The 24,865-nt window shown below is 44.3% G+C and overlaps 3 protein-coding genes across 19 annotated transcripts in view; 1 reads left to right on the forward strand and 2 right to left on the reverse strand.

Moving 5' to 3' along the window:
* Positions 1-1,642, reverse strand: part of DLG2 (discs large MAGUK scaffold protein 2) — a 1,429,269-nt gene extending 1,427,627 nt beyond the window's left edge. For 4 of the 15 annotated variants that reach the window (XM_053304274.1, XM_053304276.1, XM_053304275.1 and 1 more), the window contains exon 1: positions 1,303-1,642. The gene's annotated coding sequence lies outside the window, so the exon portion shown is untranslated. The remainder of the gene's footprint in view (positions 1-1,302) is intronic. The other 11 variants (XM_053304283.1, XM_053304279.1, XM_053304277.1 and 8 more) reach the window with 3 other exon arrangements.
* Positions 1,643-1,653: 11 nt separating this feature from the next.
* On the forward strand, positions 1,654-6,784 carry LOC128348717 (transmembrane protein 126A-like). Its single transcript, XM_053304317.1, has 5 exons — positions 1,654-1,839; positions 3,145-3,266; positions 4,777-4,970; positions 5,314-5,428; positions 6,559-6,784. The coding sequence occupies exons 2-5, from the start codon at positions 3,154-3,156 to the stop codon at positions 6,746-6,748; spliced, it is 612 nt and encodes a 203-aa protein (XP_053160292.1). The 5' UTR covers positions 1,654-1,839; positions 3,145-3,153; the 3' UTR covers positions 6,749-6,784.
* CREBZF (CREB/ATF bZIP transcription factor) lies at positions 5,725-24,332 on the reverse strand. Of its 3 annotated transcripts, XR_008318276.1 has the most exons (5): positions 22,981-24,332; positions 22,300-22,378; positions 21,066-21,136; positions 17,721-17,929; positions 5,725-15,439 (listed from the first exon to the last, which is right to left on the reverse strand). XR_008318276.1 is itself a non-coding variant. In XM_053304315.1 (3 exons), the coding sequence occupies exons 1-2, from the start codon at positions 23,892-23,894 to the stop codon at positions 22,330-22,332; spliced, it is 963 nt and encodes a 320-aa protein (XP_053160290.1). In that variant the 5' UTR covers positions 23,895-24,330; the 3' UTR covers positions 19,538-21,136; positions 22,300-22,329. The 3 variants fall into 3 exon arrangements, 1 of the variants encoding a protein (XP_053160290.1); XR_008318275.1 differs by lacking the exons at positions 5,725-15,439; positions 17,721-17,929 and adding an exon at positions 19,538-20,703; XM_053304315.1 differs by lacking the exons at positions 5,725-15,439; positions 17,721-17,929 and having other exon boundaries at positions 19,538-21,136; positions 22,981-24,330.
* Positions 24,333-24,865: the final 533 nt, after the last annotated feature.

A 24,865-nucleotide genomic window follows, 5' to 3' on the forward strand; every position in this document is an offset into this window, starting at 1 on the left:
CAAGATGGAACAATAATGTAAAGAGGTGATCTGCCAGTACCTCTGCCTCTTCCACCCCGCAGCAGGCACAGTGGAGTGAAAAAATCAAGCTAGACAGAGAGCACTGAGGGCAGGGGCGTTCCAGTGGGGTAGGCATAATCTAAGGACTAGGATTAACTACTAGTATGAACATGTACAGTACATATCATTTTTGTCACTAGTTAAACAGTGTGACAGTTAACCAGTAATGACATCACAAGGTGGAGGTGGGTGGGCAGAGCAGGTAGGTGAGGAGGTGGGCAAAAAGTTTAAGTGGGGAAGGCTAACATGAAGGGGGAAATCCAGCAATGGAAAGGGGACCAAAAGAGATGTGGAGTGATCTGGTAAGACAGGTGGGGGGGCACCGGGGGAGAAGAGGACATGAGAGGCCATAATTAGAGCCTTGCTAAATCAGACCAAGGATCCACCGAATCTAGACCTTTCTTCCCAGGGATGCAGATTCCACCCCACCACCACCCAAACATTTGAGGAGTTTCCCCCCTCAACTGTCACCCCCATCATACCTAGTAAAGCCATATCTTCTGTTTTTCTTCCCCACCATTTCCTCTCTCCTCCCCCTCGAAGAATTTAAAGGAGTGGCTCCTTCAGCTTTCCATCTGCCTGCACCTCTGCCTCTCTTCCACCCCACCGTGGACAACTAGGCAGCTCCAGGAAACCCTGAGAAAAATCGCCGGCCTCTCCTGCCGTCACTCCCCAAGCCCTGGAATCCAGAGGATAGACTGCCTCTGAATGCAGAGGCTCCGCTGAGCGACCACCACCGCCGACAGAGCTCCCCGAAACCTATCCCCCCCCCTTCTGAAGAAGCCAGCGGGTCCGTCCCTCTTGCAGCAGCGGGTCCCACACATTAAGGGGGCCGGGCGGAGGGAGCCAGCCTTTCCAAGGGGCGTGCGTGGAAAAGGTGGGGCAGCTGACTGACACTAGAGCAGGATGCTAGGGCGGATCCGGGGGGCGGTGGGAGGTGTGTGTGTGCGTATGTGTGCAAGCGTCGCCCCCCCCCACATACACACCGCCCCCGCCCCCATTTCTGGGAGCCAGCTCGCCCACCCACAGAGACACTTTGCCTCTTTTGTGGTCCCGCTCAATGTTTTGCTCCCCGCCCCCCTGGTGCCGCCGCTAGGATGGAGGACGGGCGCCGTCAAGGCGGGTTGGGAAGGCGTGCGGCGGAGAGCCAGGCGGGGCCACAGCAAGCTCCGAAGCTGCTGCTGCTGCTGCTGCTGCAGGTCGCCCTCCCCGATCCGCGTCCCCGTAGCCCATTATTATTACCGCGCGGGCTGTTGCGCCCCCATCGAGGGCTCCGTGTGGCGACTCAGCCCGGCACTCAGAGGCGGCCCTGCTTGGTCCTCTTCCGCTCGCACCGCCACCTCAGCCCCGTCTCCATGGAGGCGCTTTGGCCGCTGCTACGGAAGCGGCTTCCTCCTCCATCGTCCCGCCCCTCCCCCGGTCCCTTAGCAACGCGATCGTAGGCCGGACTAGCCGCCCTTTGTTGGCCGATCGATCGATCGGATAGGTGGGCGACGCCCGCTTCCTTCCCCACTCCGCCCTTGGCGCCCGGAGCGCGCGTCAAACCAATCACGTTTGAGCAGGCCGCGCCGACGCGAAGGGGACGGGAGAGTGTGGGAACGCGCGACCGATCCGAACCGTCCTTGGGCGGAGCGTCTGCGTCATGTGACCGCTCAAGATGGCGGCCCCCGTGGGAACAACAAGCTGCGTGGAGGACTGAGGGAGTGCACGGAGCGATCCGTGCGCGGTTGAAGTGAAGTCCTTGGAGGGGCTGGGCCAGACCACAGAGTCCTGCTAGAGGTGAGTGGTTGCGCGCGGATGGGTCACAAGTGCGTTGGGGTGTAAGGCATGGGTGCTCAAGGTCATCGCAGTTTCTACGGCTACAGGCACGCCTGTGTTTTGGGCGCGGCCGCGAACACAGCACGATCTGTTTGAGAGTACGGGGGAAATGGGTGGCGTCGTTTGTTATCTCTCCGCTCAGGTTTTGGCTGCCATCCGATGTACGTGGGTTGAAACAGGTTCCACTTTTAACCCCAGTGCGGCTCATTGCTTGGTAAAAGCGCGTAGAACTGAGAGTACTCGTTATCTCCCTCTGTAATGATCTGACACATTCCTTACGCAACTGTGCTTTAAATGAATATTCATAAGAGATGTAGGTGTAATTAAACATCTGTAGTAGTCTCTGGGCCAGAGGTTGGGGCTTTCAATAAAACCAAATTTATGAAAACACAGAACTGATCAGATCTCTTGATGTCTCAGTTCACTCCCAGTTCCTTTATTTACGGCATTTATACCCAGTTATTTCTCCCAGCAGCTTTTGTATGGTCCGGAAGCTGACTTAATTGGCTGCATTGGTGAAAAGAGATGAATCAGTCACCTATAAAATGTGTGGTTCTATCCTGGATGCTGTCTCTTGATCACTAGACTGTGATAGAAGCCAAAAGTTGGCTTTACAAGGATTCTATGCTGATTTCTTTCCAATTATAATAGTTTTGCAAAACTTTATGCCTGAGACACTAAGCATGTCTGTACTTCAGTTGTGTTGCAGTGCCAGTGTGATATTATGTTTGAAATGTTGGTCTAGGACCAGGGAGACCTGGGTTCTTCATTCAGAAGTGAAGCTCACTATGTGCCCTTGTACCAATCAGTAGTCAATATTCAGACCAGACATAAACAGAACAAAGTTTCTTGCACACAACAGGGCACTTTTTGCTGATCCCTTCCCTTCCCTCTGCTGCCACTGATGACTTCTGAAAACCCGTCCTTGAGAGTTGCAGGACTCTCAGGGACACACTTTTGGGAGAACCAGGAACAACAGAGAAAAGGGAGGAGCAGCAAAAAATAACTTCTCCCCGATTGCACAGATTAAAATTTGTTCACTTGTCCTTAGTTTGGGTATCAACCACTGCCTCAGCTTAATCTACCTCACAGGACTGTAGTGTAGATAAAATGATAGGGGCATTACACCACCCTGAGCTCCTTGGCGGGTGAGACAGAAATGTATCAATGAATAAAGTGCCTGTACAGTATTTGTTTCAAGAGTATTTTTATTTTTATTTTGTGTGCTTTAATCCACCCCACTTCTATTTCCCCCCAATATTCCAGGGAACCAGTATGGCAGGAGAAGAGTTTCTCAAATCTACTTCGGGGAGAAATGTGCATGTAGCAAAACGAAGCCAGGCTGAAATCCTGAGAGAGAGATTTGAAAGGCTTCCAGAAGCAGATAAGTGAGTTAACAGCCTAAATCAAACATCCAAATGTTTAATAATTCCCCTTGTTTGTTCCTGCTTTCAATCCATTCAAGGATTTGCAAAGTGGCACATGGTATAAATGGTTTGTTCTAAAGAAAAGTAGCCTTCAGAAGCCCACATGGCTTTCCAGAAAGTATTAAACATTGACATGGAAACCCAGTGTTCACCTCTCTGCCTGGTCAAACTCTTATGTCACACAACTAGCCTGCCACACAATCCAGATGTGAGCAGGCATGTCCCACCCACCCACCCACACCATTCTTCAATCACATGAGTGGGGTTCAGTTGGGGCCTTAAAATAGTATTTGGAGCATATGTAGAGGAACAGCCGGGGTGAACCACACCCCTATGATTGAGGAACATGCTGGGATGTAGACTGTGCACATTTGCGTCTTAAACTATGTGAGGCGGGCAGATCAAGCAAAATAGTGCTCAGACTGGCTCGCTGTATAGCTTCCAGTATGCGGTTTCTGCTTTGGGGCCTTCATCTGTAAAAATGTAATAATTGACTTGATTGGCAATACTAAGATGACAAACCTCAAGGATTGTGAAACATTTGGCATGCAAAAAGTGGCATTAAAATAACGTGCCAGTTAACAGTGTTAACCAGGCCACAAAGGTGCCTTTTGTAGCCTATGTAATATCAGACTGATCTTTTGGTATAAAATATATTCATTCAGATGACTTTACAGCACATGGTGGGAAGCAGCCATGAAAAATCATTATATCCATCACTTGTTTGAGCACTCATCTTTATCACCTCTGCTGCGGACACAGCCATTTTGCCTAGAGTGCACTAATGGCATATTTTCCTATTCTCTTCTAAGATGAGCAAACTATGCTTACCTACGGCCAGGTCCAGGAACCTCAGGAACAACAGCTATCCGCCAAAAAATGGCTGAGCATGCCTCTTGTGTGACCTATTCCTATATACCAAGATGCAATTTCTAGTTACGGTATAATACTTTTTTTTCAGAGAATAAAAGTCTCAGCATAGTACTTTTAAGCTTATAAAGACAAACTGGATCTCTGTCCAGGGCTATGCCTGTCATTTTAAAGCCTCATGGGCACAGAAAGAGGATGTGTCAGGATAGGAAGCACAGCTATCTCCTGTCCTTCCTGGTGCAGTATTTCTACTCTCAGACCCTGTTTTTTAGGATACAAGAATCCTCTCTAGGTGCTGCAGTTCTATGCACCCTTACTTTGAATCAAGTCCAACCCACTATAATACAGTTTGCACTTAAGTAAATATATAGGATCGTAGGATCACAACCCTGACTTGATACTTGGTATAGCCATTATCTTGTTTTACTACTGGCTGTGTTTTTAGGAGCTTCTGTCTTGCACTTGTAGTTCTCGCAAATATCATAAGCCTTTCAGTCAAGTATAAAATACAGTAATGCGCCTTGTTCATAGACCAGTGATTGCATTGAGCCAATGCTGTTGTCAGTAACTCAAATATGTCTCTTCTCCCCCTCTTCTACAGGAGCTTATTTCAAAATGGATCTTACTTCCTTGCATTAAATGGAAGTCTGTGTGGCTTAATATCAAACAGTTTGTTTAGGCGTGTCCTGCATATTACTCAGGCTCGTTTTATATCCAGTTTGCCAATGGCAGTTCTACCGTTCATCTCAGTGGTGGTGATTTATGATGCATGTATTAGGAGGCCTTTAATGGAAGGTAGGTTCCTCTGTATCCAAACCAAATAATAGCATTTGAAATCTGTGTCAACTCTTGCTTTGTCTTAAAACTGCTTGTAAATTCAATGAAGATCAAAAGAATCCTTTCTTTGAATTACCGTATTTCTAAGTTACCATTATTACTGGCAATGAAAAAAGCATTTAAAGAAGCTTTACCATACCAATGCTAGGGTGGACAACATAATATGAATGGCTTCCCATTCTTCTAGTTATACAATCCCAAAACAAGGGTGCAAGTTTCATACCATGTGATATAATTTGTGCAAAGTTAATACTGCCATCCAGTACATTTATATGTAAGTGCATGTATACTTTTTCCCCAGGTGATCTAAACTGTGCAACATGTGTTTCGGTCAGAGGAGGATTAATTGGAGGTGTTATAGGTTGTCTGTATCCTGCACTTCTAGCTCTACCTCTAAACGCAGCTCTTGCATCAAGGTATATTTTTAATCCTATATCTAAATAGGTCTTGCAAATAGGTAATGGAGAACCCACCTTGAAAAGCAAATTGCAGCTGGGAGAAAAGGCTATTATCCTTGGGACCACTTGCCATTCACCCATCAAGCAGGCAAATAGCTAACCTGTATCTTTGCTTTTAAAAACATGCATTGCTTAATCATAAACCTATTTTCTGGAATAAACTTAAGTTACAAAACTTCACTGCTACCACCATCCCCTGGAATATTCTGATTGAATTACTGGTGGAAAACATTGAAAGAAAAATTGAAGATTGATTGATTGATTGTTAGATTTATATACCGCCTTTCATTAGAAACAATCCCAAGGCGGTTTACAAAAGTTAACACATATAATAAGAATGAGTTAAAAGTATTTAGCTAAAAATATAAAAACAAATCTGATATTAAAAATATAATATACAAACACATAAAACTATACATGTATAGGTGTAGATAATGGACTAAACTTGTAAATGAATGATTTTAACTTTTCAAGATACAGATGGGAGAAACTACTGGAAGTTGCTTTTCTTAGGATCATGTCAGGTATATTTAAGATCTTGTTATTAGCTTTTGGTTAATGTGAAGTCACTAGTTTATAGAACTGCCCCCTTGAAAATCTCTGTGTAAGATAATATATATTTTGTTTCTGTATTTTTTTCTAGTAACACACTCATCAGTCTCCTTTCAATATGTTGTGGCTGAGTACTCTTTCACACAACGCATAATCAACTTGTGGAATTCTCTGCCACAAGATGTGGTGACAGTCCTGGGATGGAGAGATTGCTGCAGAATTAAAGGACTAGGTCAACAGCCATTTGAGGTTCCAATCCTAACTAATCATTTGGGGGTGCAATATTAATCTTTGTCAAGACTTCTCCACATTGACTCCCTATTTTGAATAAGCATGCAGTGTTAGAGTACTTTAGTAGGCTCTAGCACATTATTGCCTATTGAATTAAGTCCTCAAACAGGTGTTAAGCCAATTCTTCAATTCTGCAGCAGTCCCTCCACCCCAATGTAGCATCACAACTGCTACAATCTAGCAATGACAGTATTTGCCTCAGCTTTTGATTGAATAATGAATTTTTAAAATATTTTGCTTCCTAGGTATTTCACATCTCCTATGCCAGAAAATGAAAACCTGCTCCGGTACTGGACCACAGTTTCAAAACCAGTCTTCAAGAAGATGAAATTTGCCATAATCCTGCAAGTTGCATTTGGCATGTATATGAGCTCAAAACATCATGATATATATATTAAAATGCTGCAGTTGCCTGAAAGTAGGAGGGATTCTTAACTGCTCAAGGAATAAAGCATAGTCGTGCAGCTATTACTTGGTGGTTTTTCTCTTACAAATCTAAATGACCTGCATATAGTAGTAATCCTATTCAGACATAGTTGTACACATGTAGGTGTATGAATGACTGCACGTGCATTCATGAAGCAACCCTAGGTACAAGCCCTCTGAAATGCAGGCTATAGACAGGAAGTGTACTGCTGTGCACTCAATAGAATGTGTTAGACTGTACACTGTACAAAGATTGTATGTTGCTGCTATATACAAAGCTCTAATATACAATATCTTGGCATGATATACCAATTACAGCTGCACATGTGGCTGGAGTTCCCACACAGAACTAGAAAACCGTCATCTAGATATCTTCAACTTAGTTTCTGTACGCAGGAGACCTCAACATACTAACTTCTCAGACACTGACCAGTTGCATTGCCAAGCAAATCTTCTCTGTTGTTGAGACTGTAGGGAAACAGTGTTCCTGCCATGCCTATCCCAGCTATAGCAGAAACACTACCTATGGTACCTGGGCTGTTAAATACACCCAGAAAGTATGCCTCAAAAGCAGGACTTTTTCTACAACCAGATAAATGTGCTCCCTGCTGAGATATGATCCTCCCCATCTCTGGCAATTTTCAAAAAACTGAAAACCCATCTTTTCGCCCAAGCTTTCTCAGCTTCCTAAATTTTAATTTCTGGTTTATTTTTAAATTGTTTTTAGTTTTCGTATATGTTTTTAACTTGTTTTATGCTATTGTTAACTGCCCAGAGACAAAAGTTTGGGACGGTGTACAAATTTGATAAATAAAATATTGCCCAACTCTGAAACAAGTTAAACAGGATTTGAGAATCTGGCAACAAGCTTCATGGTTTAACAAGTTCAGTCAGGGCTCCCTTAAACCTAGTCTTTGAATTAGTTTTTGAAACTTTTTCTCTAAGGAGCAATTTCCACATCAATTCATCTACCAGAGAGCGAGCGAGCTATTTATCTATCAATCTATCCATCTTATATACCACCCAAACTTTCGTCTGGTTTCTGCCCAAAATATTGCCTCGTGCGAACTGAAAATCTACCCTAGAACCATACAGGAAAAGGCTAGTGCTGTACAGGTTGAAATGCCATTAAACACTGAAAGCTGCCAACGGTCACAATTCCCTATGGGTGCCATAGATGTAATTACGAGTTAATGAGGTGAGTTTCACAATCAGTGAGACCCGCTGGAGAGGGTTCTGCGAGGAGTGTGGGCTTAGCCTGCTCTCCCCACAGATGATCACTACTGTCGCCCTCGGTGGCCAGATCGGCAGCCCACACAACTGCCGGCTGTATCACAGAGCCAGCAGGGGCTGCAGGGATCGGGGGACACATGGCCCCTGGAAGTTTCAGGATGCCCCACACAAGTGTGTGGGGCATGCTGAAGAGACCCACAAGCCCGGGAGGAGCCGAGGGTCTCCTCATGTGTTGCTGCGGCAATACACGATCAGGAAGCCCGGGTTAGCAGAGCACTTGCTTCAAAACTGGGCTAAGGGGAGGGCTACTTTGGCGGACTAGCCACCAGGGAACCACCAGGCTCACCTGTGAGCCCACTGGTTCTCCCTTGGCCCGCTTTCCAATGATCATGAGATATCCTCAATATTTCACACAACATAAGACTTGAATTAGAGCAGGAACTCTTCTATTTGCTGCCTCCTTTGGAGGTGGAGGGTGCATCAGTGTGTCGAATCAGTAGCACAGTAAAATGCTAGATTTCTCCAGTTTTCACTCCTGTCTCAGGGGACATTTAAAAATGGCTTTTCCACATAACCAGGATATGGCCAATACAAACAAGACACTATCTCTGTACTTAGAACACACCAGCCCTGCCACACTGCAGGGGAAGATGACTTGAACAAACTTCTTTCACAGTGCTTATTTGCCATTACTGTACTAAGAAACACCCAGGTTGGTTTTTTTAAAAAAGCGCAGCTTGAAAATATTTGTCATACAAATCTTCATACATGTGGCCCTCATTATCCATGGTTCCATTACCCATGGTTGGGAAATATAGACCAGACCTAGTTATCCATGGTAAAGGGTTTCGCTTATCTGCAGTTTGGGGCACATGGTTCCAACCTTATGTGGTCATGCTCTTCCTGCACATGCTCATGGGTAGTGAGAGGAGTTTTGAGGATGGAGGAGTAATTTAGACTGAGTTTTGTATGGTCAAAAAAAATACACTTTAAAGAGCATTTGACAGCCTTGGGTAGCCTTTGGTGTCCTTAGGGAGCCATTGGGTGCCTTTAGCAGCCATTGCTTGAATCTTTTTGGACACATCTGTGAAACCTTTGCAAGCCTGTAGGAGCCTTTCTTCAGCCATTCCTTTGCAGCTTCTTTGAGGAGCCTCTTGCAGCATTGTGCATCCCTGGTAAGATACTAATTATCACTAATAAGTTTAATTTTAATAAGATCATATTTTTAATCAAAATATTCAAAGCCAAAATTTTAAACCTGATATATATAGTACTATGCCACCTAATGGCACAGTAGGGAAATGACTTGATTAGCAAGCCAGAAGTTGCCTGTTCAAATCCCCACTGGTATGTTTCCCAGACTATGGGGAAGCACCTATATTGGGCAGCAGCAATATAGGAAGATACTGAAAGACGTTATACTGCATGGGAGATGGCAATGGTAAACTATTCTACCAAAGACAACCACAGGGCTTTGTGGTCGCAAGGAGTCGATACCGACTTTACGGCACACTTTATTTTTACCTTTAAATATAGTACTGTGCCATATGTAGTAAATATAAATTGCAATTATATTAAGTTACCCACTGAAATTCATTTAAGTATTGTACACTATATAGTACCCATTAAAACTGATTTTAAGTATCGATTCTATATACTGTACCCATTAAACATTGATTTTTAGTACATATCCATTGAAAACAGAATTATTGTTTACTGCACTGTTCTGTTCTTTATCGGGTGGGAGGGTGTTGCCCTGGACAATTACTGTACAAATTTGTACAAACATTGTACAAATATTTCCTCCCTCCAGTCAAAAAAAGCGAGTGTGTAGCAGAGAGCTTTGCTGAAGGGAGTGGCAAAAGGTCTTGCAAAGTGTTGCCCTTGAGTTAGGAGGTGCAGCTGTTGGACATGTTGGCTTGTGGGGACCATGTAGCATCCCCAGCATGCCATTATTACATCGGAGCCCACTGTCCACTCCATCAGGAAAAGTGAAACCAATATCTGCGAGTGTGTGCTGTCCAGCATGTCTCAAGAGTCTGAAGGTGGTGTTCCATCCACGTGATCCCCACATGAAACAGATGGGGTAAGGCCCTCAGTGTGTGGATAGAGGACCAAGCCCAAAGGAATGTGCCACCGAGTGGACTAGTCATTCAAGAGAAAGCACTGCGGTTCTACAGCCAGTTTGCAGTGTAAGGCGGTCAAGCAGCAGCAACATCTGAAGGTGCTGAGCGTCCAGGTGAACAAGGGCTGGTTTGAAAGATTCAAGTACCACTACAGCCTTCATAATGTCAAGCTGGCTGATGTTAGGAAGCAGCATTGGCAGACCACGAGGTGGCACAAAGATTTCTAGCGGAGTTCCAGTGGCTGGCTGAGTCCAAAGGGTATGAGCCTGAGCAGGTCTGCTTTTACCTGATATGTGCCCCCAAGCAGAAGACGAGTGCTGCAAACTCCAGCAGTGAAATGAAGGAACTCCACTGCTTTTCAAACTTGATTTTTGATGATGAAGGCCAGAGACTGAATGGAGAGATGCAGTACTGCTAACTCCAGCAGTGGAGCGAAGAAACACCCATGACTGTGTTTACTTGAAGTGGATTGATTTCTGTGCTGCCTCTCTGGCCAACCTACCAACTAGTCCAGCCAAAGGTTTGTGCTGAGAAGTGTTGGGCTTCAACTGTGGAGGATGCAGAAACTCCCCTCTGTGTGTTCACTTGAAGTGGATTAATTCTGCACTGCCTCTTTGGCCAGCCTACCCACCAGCCAGGCCAGGGGGTTGTTCTAAGTGTTGGCCTTCGACTGTGGGATGGGGAAACTTCACTGTTATGCATTACTGGAGCAGCTGAGGACCACTCCTGAAGCACTAGGATTGTTGAAGTGGCCAAGACACAGTGCGGTGCTCCATCTTAGTTTCTGCTTTCTTTTTCTTGGTAATGTTTTGGTCATTTTCCAGGGCACCAGTACCCAACACCCCGATTCCCATAGGCAAGAAGGTCATTCATGCAAGCAGATGGGAAAAGGAAGCTGGTTAAACTCACCTTCCCGCCAGCCCCCAACGAGCAATTGCATGTTTCTGGGACCGCAGACCGCGTTCCCAGACAAGCAGTGTTGGATGGCGCAGCACGCAGCTCTGAAAACTGGGAAGATGCATCCCGGCCTCCAGATATCCCACAATGCACCGTGTGACATGTGAATGCATTGGGTAATTCTCCCAGGAGATGGACACTCTAGGCATCTGTGTGCAATGGGGCTGGAAGAAGGAAGCCCAAGTTAAAGGAGCACTCGCTCCCTTAACCTTGACTAAAAGCCAGGCAAGGCAGCACTGCCTTGCCGGGATTGGGTCCAATCCCGCCAGGCCTCACACGCAGCCTAACCTAGGCTGGGCTTCCCTAGCCTGGGTTAGGCTGCACATGAAAACAGCCTCAAGGTCTCATTCAGTTTCATTATCTGCAGTTGTCGGTTGAAACAAAAACCCCACAAACAACAAGGGCCACCTGTACGTGAATACAAAATTTCAATTAAGGTAACCAGTGAAATCTGACACACAAGTTTTCACATTGCCAAGATAAGCAGAACAGTAAGAAGAGATGTACAGGCATAAACCAACGTTCTTCACTGCAAGCCCTGTGAGTCAGTGGTCGCTCCCAACCCAAAATGCTGTTTTAAGTCTGTGCAGTTCTGGTTGATGCTGAATACTCCACACAGCTCCCACCCCCACCCAGCACTGTGCAGAGGCAACTGCTCCTAATGACACTGTACCTTGCACTGACCAGCACCGGTGGGGCTCTTTTATGGCCCCAGAGCCATCTTGGAAGGTACGTACCAAGTGCTGTGGAAAGCTATATGGGGAAAGTGGTGGGAAGGACTACACTTCATCCAAGATGGTACTGGGACTCAACAAGGCTGTTTCTTTAAAATAAAATTAAAAAAAACCTCCTCCCAAACCTGAGAGAAGAACAGCCTTCAACAAACGGCAACAAAGTGGAAAATAGGCTCTTGCATTGAACATTTTCTAGCGGTGGCAGGGGGCACTTAAAGAAAGTGAAGAGCACCGGTATCAGAAAAGTCAATGCAAGTGTTTATTGTTCAATCTGCTTAGTTGGGACTGTGTGCTCAACTGCTGCCTTATATGAGACAGAACAGAAAAAGACACACTATGAGTTCATCTCTGTCTGGAAGAACTGAAAACTAGCAAATCACCAGGGCCGGATGGCATCCATCCTAGAGTCCGCAAAGAACTCAAATGTGAAATTGCCGACCTTGTTAAAATATGTAACTTATCCCTATAATCAGGTTCTGTACCAGAGTACTGGAAAGTAGCAAATGTAACACCGATTTTCAAATAGGGATGCCAGCATGGCTTCCGCAAATCACCAGGGCCGGATGGCATCCATCCAAGATTCCTCAAAGAACTCAAATATGAAATTGCCGACCTCCTTGCCAAAATATTTAACTTATCCCTGAAATCGGGCTCTGTACCAGAGGACTGGAGAGTAGCAAATGTAACACCGATTTTCAAAAAGGGATCCAGGGGCGATCCAGGAAATTACAGGCCAGTTAGCCTAACGTCCGTTCCAGGCAAATTGATGGAAAGCATCCTCAAGGATAAAATTGTAAAGCACCTAGAAGAACAGGCCCTGCTGGGAGTCAGCCAGCATGGCTTCCGCAAAGGTAAATCTTGCCTCACCAACCTTTTGGAGTTCTTTGAGAGTGTCAACGAGTGTGTGGCTCAAGGTGATCCAGTTGACATAGTCTACCTGGACTTCCAAAAAGCTTTTGACAAAGTTCCTCATCAAAGACTCCTGAGGAAACTTAGCTGTCTTGGGATAAGGGGACAAGTACATATGTGGATTACTAACTGGTTGAAGGACAGGAAACAGAGGGTAGGTATACAGGTGAAACTCAGAATATCGTGCAAAAGTCCATTAATTTCAGTAATGCAAATTAAAAGGTGAAACTGATATATGAGACAGACGCATTACATGCAGTGAGATAAGTCAAGCCTTAATTTGTTATAATTGTGATGATCATGGCGTACAGCTCATGAAAACCCCAAATCCACAATCCAAGAAAATTAGAATATTACATGGAACCAAGAAGACAAGGATTGTAGAATAGAACAATATCGGACCTCTGAAAAGTATACAGTGTACTGTGCTTGATTGGCCAGCAAACTCGCCTGACCTGACCCCATAGAGAATCTATGGGGCATTGCCAAGAGAAGGATGAGAGACATGAGACCAAACAATGCAGAAGAGCTGAAGGCCGCTAATGAAGCATCCTGGTCTTCCATAACACCTCATCAGTGCCACAGGCTGATAGCATCCATGCCACGCCGCATTGAGGCAGTAATTGCTGCAAAAGGGGCCCAAACCAAGTACTGAATACATATGCATGCTTATACTTATAACTCCAACTTCAAGTATACGCTGATGGGATCTGAGCTGTCGGTGACAGACCAGGAGAGGGATCTTGGGGTTGTGGTGGACAGCTCGTTGAAAGTGCCGACTCAGTGTGCGGCAGCTGTGAAAAAGGCCAATTCCATGCTAAAGATCATTAGGAAGGGGACGGAAAATAAAACGGCTAATATTATAATGCCCTTATACAAAACTATGGTGCGGCCACATCTGAAGTACTGCATACAATTCTGGTCACATCTAAAAAAGGACATTGTAGAACTGGGAAAGGTGCAGAAGAGGGCAACAAAGATGATCAGGGGCCTAAAGCACCTTTCTTAGGAGGGAAGGCTACAACACCTGGGGCTATTTAGTTTAGAAAAAAGACAACTGCGGGGAGACATGATAGAGGTCTATAAATCATGCATGGAGTGGAGAAAGTAGACAGAAATTCTTCTCCCTCTCACATAACACTAGAACCAAGGGTCATCCCATGAAAATGCTCCGAAATTTAGGACCAACAAATGGAGGTACTTTTCACACAATGCATAATCAACTTGTGAAATTCTCTGCCACAAGATGTGGTGACAGCCAACAACCTGGATGGCTTTAAGATGGGTTTGGATAACTTCATGGAGGAGAGGTCTATCAATGGTTACTAGTTGGAGGGCTATAGGCCACCTCCAGCCTCAGAGGCAGGATGCCTCTGAGTACCAGTTGCAGGGGAGTAACAGCAGGAGAGAGGGCATGCCTTCAACTCCTACCTGTAGGCTTCCAGCAGCATCTGGTGGGCTACTGTGTGAAACCTGGACTAGCTGGGCCTTGGGCCTTGGGCCTGGTCCAGCAGGGCTGTTCTTATGTTGGGTAAAAATAGATCATGATGGGAATTGGGCAGGGGAAAGTGCCTCTACTGGCAAGAACTAAAAATCTTAAAGAACTGCTGAAAATTCCAGGTCAATGAACATCAATCCTCTGCCTATGTAGCATTTGATCCTGGATGACTACTCAGACTTAACATGTATCACCAAGATTTGGCTAGAAAATGTCAGGCAGCAGAGGTGGCCAGCGAGGGTGGTGCTGGGGTAGGTGGGTGGTGAGAGGTACTTTTAAAAGACATTATTGTTCATAGCACTGGAACCTGGAAACGCCTGGGTCAGTGGTGCTCCACCTGACATCCCACACAGCAGCTGTCCTGCCTACAGCACTCATCTGGCCACCATGGCGTTTCCAGGTGCCAGCAGTATGAACAATGTCTTTGCATGGTACCTTTCGTGCCTCCCCCAGCGCCACCCTCACCAACTGCCTGTCAAACAGGTTGGCTTTCACTCAGTGCTGCCTTCCAGGTCCCAGGATATTGTAGCAGCTTCACTAGTGGTGGAGGTTAATGTCACTTTTATCATGGACGGATCACTTCCTGATCAGAGTTTTAGGCTTATCATGGCCCCTTAACTCCTCAGGAGAGATGAACCTACTGTGTTTATCCACATAGAAATTTACCCACATAGACTCCCCCCTTTTAAAAATACAGGTTAAGTACAGACTATACCAGCATTTACCTGAAAAGAAGAGAACTCAGAATTTAAATGTCACCCAATTTCTAACAGAGTTGATCAAAATCTATTTTTTAAAAATGGTTTTGATTTAAATTTGATTTTTTTAATTTAAAAAAACCCCAATCCATAAAGAACCTAAGTCAAAGATATCATCATGAATATTATTTATAACTTCTAATTATATTCTATGAACATATTAACAGCAGAAGATCTGATTCGTCCTATTCTGCAGATGGTGTACTTGCAGAACACACACACAATCAAGCAAAGACAAAAGTACAAAGTACAAGTCAACGAATGGATAGATTTGGGGAACTGAAATAGATTTGAGCAAGGAGGAGGAATTGATATAAATGGATGAGGAGGGGAGAGGAGTAGAAAGTGAAACCAAGAGTCAACAGAATATATTCATGCAGTCCTGAGGAAACTTTTTCCAAATGTATCCTCCACTGTAGAAGGGCAACACCTATCATGCCAGCAGACACGCTCCATTTGGGAATATTTTAATCAAGTTCCTGTAACTGTGGATAAAAAAGGCATGTGTGCGAACAGTGCAACAATGAAATGCAAGGCCTGGTTGCCCAAATGAAACAGCATTATAAGAAGTGTGTACTACCTTCAAAAGAGGAAATCTACATCTTTAAATATGCATTAAGGTTATATTAAACAAGAATGAACTTTTATAGAATCTTCCTGACCAGTAATTGAAATAATTAAAATTCGAGTCCTTCTGTGAAGCAATTTAAATCATGATTTAAATCAAATCAACCCTGATTTCTAACATCAAAGGGGAGGGGGGCTAGTTTTGTAGTCAAATAGGGTACTAAGACTATCTGCCCCCAGAGTCTTATGGAACCAGATGGATTCTTGATGGCTCTGGGAAATTTTCCTGTCAGGACCCTAGCGGATCTCTGGAATAATGAGATGTCTAGGGCCATTAATACAAACACCCCAAGCATCCTCTTCCCAGCCACAGAGCTCTGAGGGCTTCTTAGCAGAGCTATGGGCAATGGAGAGGTTGGGGAAGCAACTGGAGCAATAGATGTGGCCAGACACAGGCTAGAACCATTACTTCGTCTCCTCTGTGGCAAAGACTATAGTGAAATGACTTCTCTATCACTACTATAGCCGCACAAAGCCATCCAGATGAATTTTTTGGGATGATGCAGATTCTGTTCTGTCATGGACCTTCTGGTCATCTGACATTTACATTCATGGCCTGCTATGAGCTATTTACAGAACACTCTGTGGATAAAGAAACATTTACAGCTTGGACTTCATGTTAACAGATCCAAGTGTTGTATGAGCAGCATCCATCAGCAATGAGATCCTTTTCAGCTTGTTTTCCCTGAGAATGTGGGGAAGATCTTTGAGAGTGAGAGCCTCTCACTCCACATGCATGCTCAACCCTTACCCTGCCTGATAAAGCCAGCCAGGTGACTGGCTGACAGGGTGGGATTAAACAATTGTGCCATCCGCTTTAAAAAGGCAGTAATCTGCTCTCTGTTTAAGAAGCTATTTTAATCCTGCCCCCTTTAAATATTGTTTCTCACACTGCCCTGTAACAAAGTTACAGAATGGTCAACAGGCAGTCAGCATCAGTTAGTTAGCCCCTGCTAACTGAGCAAATGGGCACCTTTAAAAAGTGGTGATTCTCTTTATTTAGCAGGGGGAGAGCAACTGGCCCTATCCACCCCCAACACAGTATCCCTCCAGTGACTGTTGCTGGTATCTATCTTATGATTCTTTTTAGATTGTGAGCCTCTGAGGACAGGGATCAATTCTATTTATTATTTCACTATGTAAACTGCTTTGGGAACTTTTGTTGAAAAAGTTCCTAAAGCAGGAACTTTATATATCACCACACACACTCACTGTAGCATCCAACATGTGAGATTATTTTGTGCAACCTTTATTATTATATTATTTATTCGATTTCTATACCGCCCTTCCAAAAATGGCTAAGGGCGGTTTACATAGAGAAATAATAAATAAATAAGCTGGATCTCTGTCCCCAAACGGCTCACAATCTAAAAAGAAACATAAGATAGATACTAGCAACAGTCACTGGAGGTACTGTGCTGGGGTGGACAGGGCCAGTTACTCTTCCCCTGCTAAATAAAGAGAATCAGAGTTCACATGGGAAGCAGCAGCACGCAAACCAGCATTTCTGACTGGCACCCTCCCTGCTCAAGTTTGCAGACAGAGCAGTATCACCCAGTCCCAAAATACAAAAATGGCATGCTGTTTGAGCACACACATCACTCTCAGACAGAAGTAGTTGGATGTAACAGCCTGTATATTTTTACAATAATCTAAAGAAGTGTTTCACTTACGTGAAGACAACTTCTCATGTCCTAGTTTAAGCTGCCACACATATAAAAGTTTCCTTTTCTTGTAGTGGATATCTGTGAAGCTTTTGTTTAAACTGGTCAGTTGTGGATACCAAATGGTGCAGTGTTTAGTGTCAGACTAGGACTAGGGAGGCCCAAATTAAATCCCCATTCAGCCATGAAACTGATCGGGTGACTTAGGCCAATTACCCATCTCTCAGCCTAATCTACCTCACAGGGTTGTTTTGAGGACAGACATAATGATGTACACTACTCTAGGCTCCTTGGAGGAAGAGCAGGATATAAATGTAAAAATAAAATTTTCATTAGTTACCAAAACCTTCTGAATAGCAATTACTGATCTAGGCACAACCAGGGCCTAGAAAAGTGTTTCCAACATAGCTTTTCTGAACTTTGGGAATAAAAGCAGAAATTTTCTACTCAGATGCTAAAAACCAGATAACTTTACCTAAAATTATTGCAAACCAGTCCAAAAATATCAAAAGGGGAAATGTCTGGGATTTGGTTACATAGTAGCAGATCGATGGTAACTCAGACAAATATCCATTTGGATGGATGCCAGTTCAAGACATGGCTCCCCACAATTATTTTGATGCCATCTCTCCAGGTAGTTACAGGGTGCAGAAAAAAATGATTCCCCCCACGGATACTACTAAGCTGTTTAAAAGAAAGAAGAGAGAAAGAGGTTAATTTGCAGTGTTAAGGTGCACACAAACGTACATCACATTTTAGGAGTGCAATAGTGAACTCTCTAATTTCATGACATGATGTAGGCTAGATCATGCCACAAACACAGAGTGTGAGAGTGTGTGTGTGTAATCGTATTTCCCATCTATATTGAAATGCACTTTACTCCATATATCAGGTACTGATGCAAGTCAACTATTGTTGATAGCAAACAAAATACAAGGCATTTCTGCTTCAGGAAACTTCTACACAAAAGCTGCCTGATTCAAGCACATACGAAAACAAAACACCATATTAAAAACAAAAATTACAGTTTTTAATTATGTTTGAGGTAGTCTTTTGCTGATTATGCCTCATAGGAGGCAGGTTTTTCCTTTCTTGCAGTATATGCCTCCAATAAGTACCCTAAATTATAATAAAATATTTTAAGCCACAGCAAACTGTAAACATGTTCCTTGCTTGTTCATTCAATATTCCTACCAAGGTTAGAAATTTGACACTCAAATGCCTCAGGGACATAATATATTTCTAGAAGCAGTGCTATGTAGCTCACATGATACAAGATTTAGCCAGCAGCTGCAGATATCACAGGCAACTTAATAAATATTACTACTTTAAATCAGGGATGTACCAGATAAGCATTCAGAACCTCTGGAACAACAACTTTCCTTTAACTATGTCCAAGTTCCATTATATGGATAATCTTAAACAGATTGATCTCTCTATATTTAAAAATCTATATTTTTTTACATCTGCATACTCATTTTTATTCAGCTAGAAAAGAGTCTGCAAGGGACTGTGAAGTCCTGGATGCTGCATTTTGAAATATCTACTGCAGAACAACCAACCATACTGTAATCATAACTGCAAGTTCTCCTATAAGGCATAACAATGCATAGTGGGTTTTTTTCAATGGCAAACATTTTCCAATATGAAGGTTATAACAGAACTACACTAATGCCAATACAAAGTAATGTTAAATGCAGAATAAAATAGCAAACTGTAAACTATCAACAGCTGATGGGTTCCCATTTTGTTGCTTAAATCTTAGCAGCAACACACTTAGTTTGCTTAAATATGAGCACAAATGAAAAATAGCTAACAGAATCTAAAGCAAACTGGAAAAATAGAGTTTCAAATAAAACAAGAAGCTCTGCTTGTATTTGATTGTCTCATACATTATTGTATTACTGTAATTACGGTCACATATGCAGAACTAAATGGCAACCGTGCTCTTCTAATAACCTGATCAAGAAGACTTGGCAGGAAGAGATAGTAATTCATCATCTAGACTGATGGCAGTTGTGAATTCTGGATAGTGACCCTGCATCATCAACACCACAAACATCCTAAATCATAGTAAAAACCCTCTGGAACATAGCAATAATCCATCCCCAACCTCAGAGATGAATAAGCATTTATTAAGCAACCTAAGCCACAGTGCAGTTTGGATACTACCACATTAACTCAAGTGTTTTCCAAAGAAGCCACACAGCCAATATTTTTTTAATACCACTTTTCAAATAAAAACTTAAATTTTTATTAAGATAGGAAGAAAAAGTCTGTTGAGCCTTTAACTGGAAGATAAGCACATCTTGTTTTATTAGAGCACTGTGTTCTCATTAATATGACAAAACTAGTTACAACAAAACATTCACATATTTTTCAAGTACTATTAAATTATTCAGTTCAAGGCTTCCATTTCAAGAAATATTTAACAATATTCCACCAAATGATTAGCAAGAAAGAAAAAACCATTTGCAATTCTATTTGGTTTAAACAAACTTCAATAGGCACTAAAATCCCTGCAGTCATATTTCTAGGCTGTTTCTAGGCAGATGTGTCATTCGCCATGTTGCTGAATGAACAATTGCTCTGCATGTATTTGGATGCAACAACTTATTCTTCAAAGAGCAACACCATATAGATGGTGGCCAGAATCAAGTCCCAGAATAGTGTTATCCGCAATAAACTATTTTAATTATACAAAATAAAAGAGGAGGATGATTTCCATTTTAACTATAATGTCATGTTAACACGATGCCCATTGTGAAAAGTGACTAAAAATGCATCAGCTTCAAGAAAAAACTCACTGGCTGATATACTGTGCAAGGGTGCATCAGTCCAATAATACTGTGTGCATGCAAGTTTAACAAATGCAAACACTGTGCAAATGGGCTTACTCTTGTGTAACATCACTTGCACAATGTATGTTTGCACACTTTGCACACGTGCAAAACCTGCATGCAGAAAACGTTACTGGGCTGACGTGCCCTTCAGTATGTCAGCCAGTAAAGTGTGTATAGCAAATGAAGGCCTGATTCCTAGAAAGAGTTACTAGCAACAGGAGAGGCAGGGGTTGTAGACCCTGGCTACGAAACTGAACTGCAAATGGTCACAAAGTTACCAGGAGGGATCATACATGTTTAACCAAATAATTTTAGTTTTCCTCACCTATTAAAAAAATTCCATGCAGAATGTCAATTTAAGCTAGAATTAAAGACATATCTATTTGTTTATATTCCTTCAAGTATGGGTATCTAGAGGAGGTCATTTAGAGCAGACAGATTGCAGTTACACCAAAGTATAAAATGGCAAATATATGGCTCCTATGTAGAGTTGCAACCTCTCCTCTTGCAACCTAGTGCAGCAAAAAAACTTGACCTGTATAAAGGATGACTGCTCAAAGATGGGAGTGTGCATGCTTCTATAACAGATAAAGGGCAGATCATCAATAGCCATATCTATCAGGAGAAAAGCAGATTAAAATTCTCATTTGGCATCTTAAGCATACATCTTATAAGCAAGCTGCACTGAAATCAACTTTCTGACTGAGTGGATATGGTTAGGATTAGAATGGCTGGTCTTCACTATACTAAACGAATATTCAAGGCATTCAGCCAAACAAATGAGCATTTGAATACACAATGACCCACTGAGAAAGCAAGTGCATTTTATCATTGTCACTTTCCACATTAGGATTATGTTAACCTTTTGGATAGGTGGGATTTGTTGCTCAAGACATTCACATTATTTTATCTTTTTTTTATAAAGTGAAAAGATAGCAAATGCCCTGTTACCTTTCCCCTTTTTTTTCTCATACTACCTTTTAAAATAAAGCAGGAAGTGTGGCCAGCAGCTGGTCCCGTCTCTTCTGCCCCAAGACAGCTGTATCCACTTCAGCATAAAGAAAAACAAGGATGCTAAATACACATATACTTTAACAAACAGTGAGGTTTCACAAAAAGTCTTATCTTGTTGCACATAAATTCCAAATAGAGAGCTGATTATGCATATCACACAAGCAGTATCATTTGCTTCTAATTCAACACCAACACTTTTAAACAAGTTATACAGCAAGTCCACCTTGAGAAACAAACATTTTTCCATATTTAACACTCTTTGTGAAACCTCACTTTACATTTATTTTCACAACCCTTATTTCCCAAATGTACAGACATTTAAATATAACACATTTTAACACAACAGAAGTTTCAAGAAAAATAATGGTGCTGGCCCAAAACCAAGAATTTGTCTGCAACAGAAATTTTTCCTCAACACTAAACATGGACAATTTGCATGAGCAGTCAAGATGAACATTTGTTCACCTACAGCTTTTCCCTTCGTCAAACTATGAAAACACCAGTTGACATTCTGATTTCTTGCCACAGTGCAGTGAAACAGATGCTTACATTTAAGGTACCTGCATGAGATAACTATGCAAATTTGAGCTGTAGTTTAAGGTATCATTTATAAAAGAACAGGAAGCTGAAATCTACTAATTTTAATGTACTGCAGTCTTCAAACTGCAAATAGGTGTGCAGTGAGACAACACTGATAGAATTTCTCTGTCAGTATAGTCGGAGACTTTTGCTTGTGAAATTACCTTTACACTCACAGAAAGTAGTGAGTTTACACTCACTCTCCTTTACACTCACAGAAAGATTAACAAAATAGAAAATACTCAACTTAAAGCCAGGAACTTGGTTTATCTGGATATGCCCCTCCCTGTGTAAAGGCTAATTTGGAAAACTAATAGTGGGAGGTTATTCAAAACCAAAGCTTTATACCACTGGAGAAATCCAACTTCTAGAATAAAGTTATGGAGTTTGTGCCTTTTAAGATATATTTTCATCCATGTCTGTTAGCAAGTTACAAAAAAAAGAAGACAGTAAGGGTATGCTCTGACTAAAAATTGTTTATTACTTGCTGAATCAAGATTAACTGGCACAGATTCTACAAATTTCTCCAGGGCTTTTGAACACTAAGGACTGGTCCAGGAAACCCTGGGATAAGCATCAATGCAAAGCTGATCATTATGGGAATATATGGATCCTTACCAGGTTGCGAGGTGGAAAACGACTGTTCTTTTAACCCCTACACAACGGAGCCTGGCAGGGCAAGCACCTAAAAGAGAAACTGTCAGAGAAATTTAATAGTAATGTATAACAGATGTGTTACAATTTCACATGCACGTTTTTAACTGCCTGCTTGAGTAATATTACTATTTTGCTGTTGTCTGTCCAGTGAAGATGTCGAAGTTTATGATTCTCAACTTCCCAGGAAAGCAGAATAGATATCTGCTAGACAGCATTATTTTTTACTGGCAACCAACATTACAGGCCCCTTTAGGCCAGCATTCTTGCCAGCTTTTTTGTTTTTAAACCTGGCAGTTTTCAAGTATGCCATTGCACGTCAACGGGAAAGGTGTCTGAACACTGTGCCTTAAAAAAAAAACAGGTCTTCAGGTACACCAGTTTGGCAAACTCTATACCAAACATTACAATCTGGCACCCAAGACGATCCTCTGTTCACACGCACAGGACGGTTTGCGTTTTTGCCCTCTGCCTCAAAACGCTGCTAACCAACACGCCAGTTTCCTCTACTACCCCCACTTCCATTTCTCCTCTTTCCATCCTCTGACTGCCTCCTCCTCCACTAAGCACCCCCTGGATGGTTGCAGGCAAACACCCAGAGAATTAGTTCTGCAGAAGTGAAGAAGCGGAAATACTTGACCCTACATTTTGGCGGCGAAGGAGGAAGGGGAGATGGAGGCGGCCGCAAAAGCAGAAGTGGCCGCCCGACGGGCGCACACGGAGCAGAACTCCACGGACACCTGGTCCCGGTCCACGTGGAGGCAAATGCCGCCGGGGCTGGACGAACCGGCCCTCTTGTCGCCGTCATCCTCTTCCTCGTCCTTTCGGACTGGGAGAGCGTAATCGTGGTCGCCGCCGCCGCTGCCGCCCTCGCAGGGGAGTCGCGTCTCCAGCCGGGCCGCCACCGCCGCGTGGTGGTCCTCGAAGAGGCTGGTGCTGATCCGCAGCCCCACTTTCCCCGCCCCATCGCCGGCCAAGCGGCTCAGGAGCCGGCCCAGGGCGCTCTGGTTGGCCAGCACGGCCCGCAGGTAGCTGGTCTCCCGCTCCAGGTGCCGCACGCGGCGGCCCAGGCCTCGGTTGCGGTCGCGCAGCTGCCGGTTCTCGGCGGCCAGGCCTTGCAAGCGGGTCTCCAGGCCCATCACGTACTGCTTCTTCTTCTGGCGGTTCAGGCGGGCCGCTGCCGCCGCTTTCAGCCGGTTGCTCCCCGGGCGGGCCAGGCCTCGGCCCGGAGCTGGCCCGGCCTCGGGGCGGGGACTCCCGCCTTCTTCTTCTTCTATCTCCCAGTCCGGCCGGGCCTCAGCAGCCACCGCCGCTTCCAGCCAGTCGCCCAGCTCGAGCCCCGCCGGGAAAAGCAGCTCGTCGTCGTCATCGTTCTCCAGCGAGTCCGCCGCCGCCACAGCCTTCTCTAGGCGCGGCTCGGCCTCGTCGCCCGCCTCTCCCGGGCTGCTCCTGCCGCTCGTCCCCTCACTCAGGAGCGAGCAGGCCGCCGTGGGCTCCCGCGGGCTGCCGCGGCAGGAGGAGGAAGAGGCCGCCAGCAGCTGGGCCAGGCTGTGGCGCATAATGGCGGCCGGCGGGAGGGCGAAGGCCGGCCCTGGCCCAAGCCGCCGCCGCCGCCGCCACCACCTCCTCACGCGCTTCCCTTGAGAAACTCCACACGAATCGGAGGAGAAGGGAGCTGCGTCAGTCAGCGGCCGAGGACGACCCCACTGAATCAGTTTCTGTCAGGCCCGTTTCGGGCCGCGGGCCTCAGCGCCAGGAATCGCCGCTGCCCTGAAGAAAAGGAGGAGACAAGCCAGCGCCGACAGGCCGAGCCGCCGGAGCTGCCGCGCCTGCGCACTGGCTTTAACTGACTCACGCCCCCGTATCACCAGGCTGGGGGGTTGTGGGCAGAAAACAAAAAGGAGCTTCATTTGACCATACTGAGCATGCTCCGATGCTTCTGAGCATGCTCAGATGCACAGGGAAGGGGCCATTGACGAGAGAATGGTGATAGTATAGCATTGCTTTACCCGGGCCCATCAACGAGTCGTGCACTATGCATCATCCAAGCATGCTCAGAAGCATTGGCGCATGCTCAGTATGGTCACATGAAGCTTCTTTTCGTTTTACCCGGCCTCTTCGCGCTTTCGCCCGCTCCTCTGAGGAAACGAAATGGCGGAGGAGCACGCAAGAAGGCCCATCTCCGCGTCCTCTGCCAAGCCTTTCCTCAGCGCGGAACAAAATAATAATAATAATAATAAATAAGTGCAGTTCCAAAATACCTTGAAGAGCACCTCAACACCATAGGGGTGACAGAAATCACTAAAAGCAACTTTACTGGGATAAGCCTATATTCTGCGACGATATCTATAACAACAGCAACAACATTGACAATAAAATTCAGCCATCCCAGGTCCTTGGGAAGGACTCGATGTCTGGATAAAACAAACCAGTCAATAACACCAGACTGTGTAAATAAATAATAATAAATTAATAATATGGGCACCCTGAAATGTCTACAGGTAGAAATGAATGAAATACAGGTATTGTA

The sequence above is a fragment of the Hemicordylus capensis genome, chromosome 3 (assembly GCF_027244095.1).
Source record: "Hemicordylus capensis ecotype Gifberg chromosome 3, rHemCap1.1.pri, whole genome shotgun sequence".
NCBI lineage: Eukaryota > Metazoa > Chordata > Lepidosauria > Squamata > Cordylidae > Hemicordylus > Hemicordylus capensis.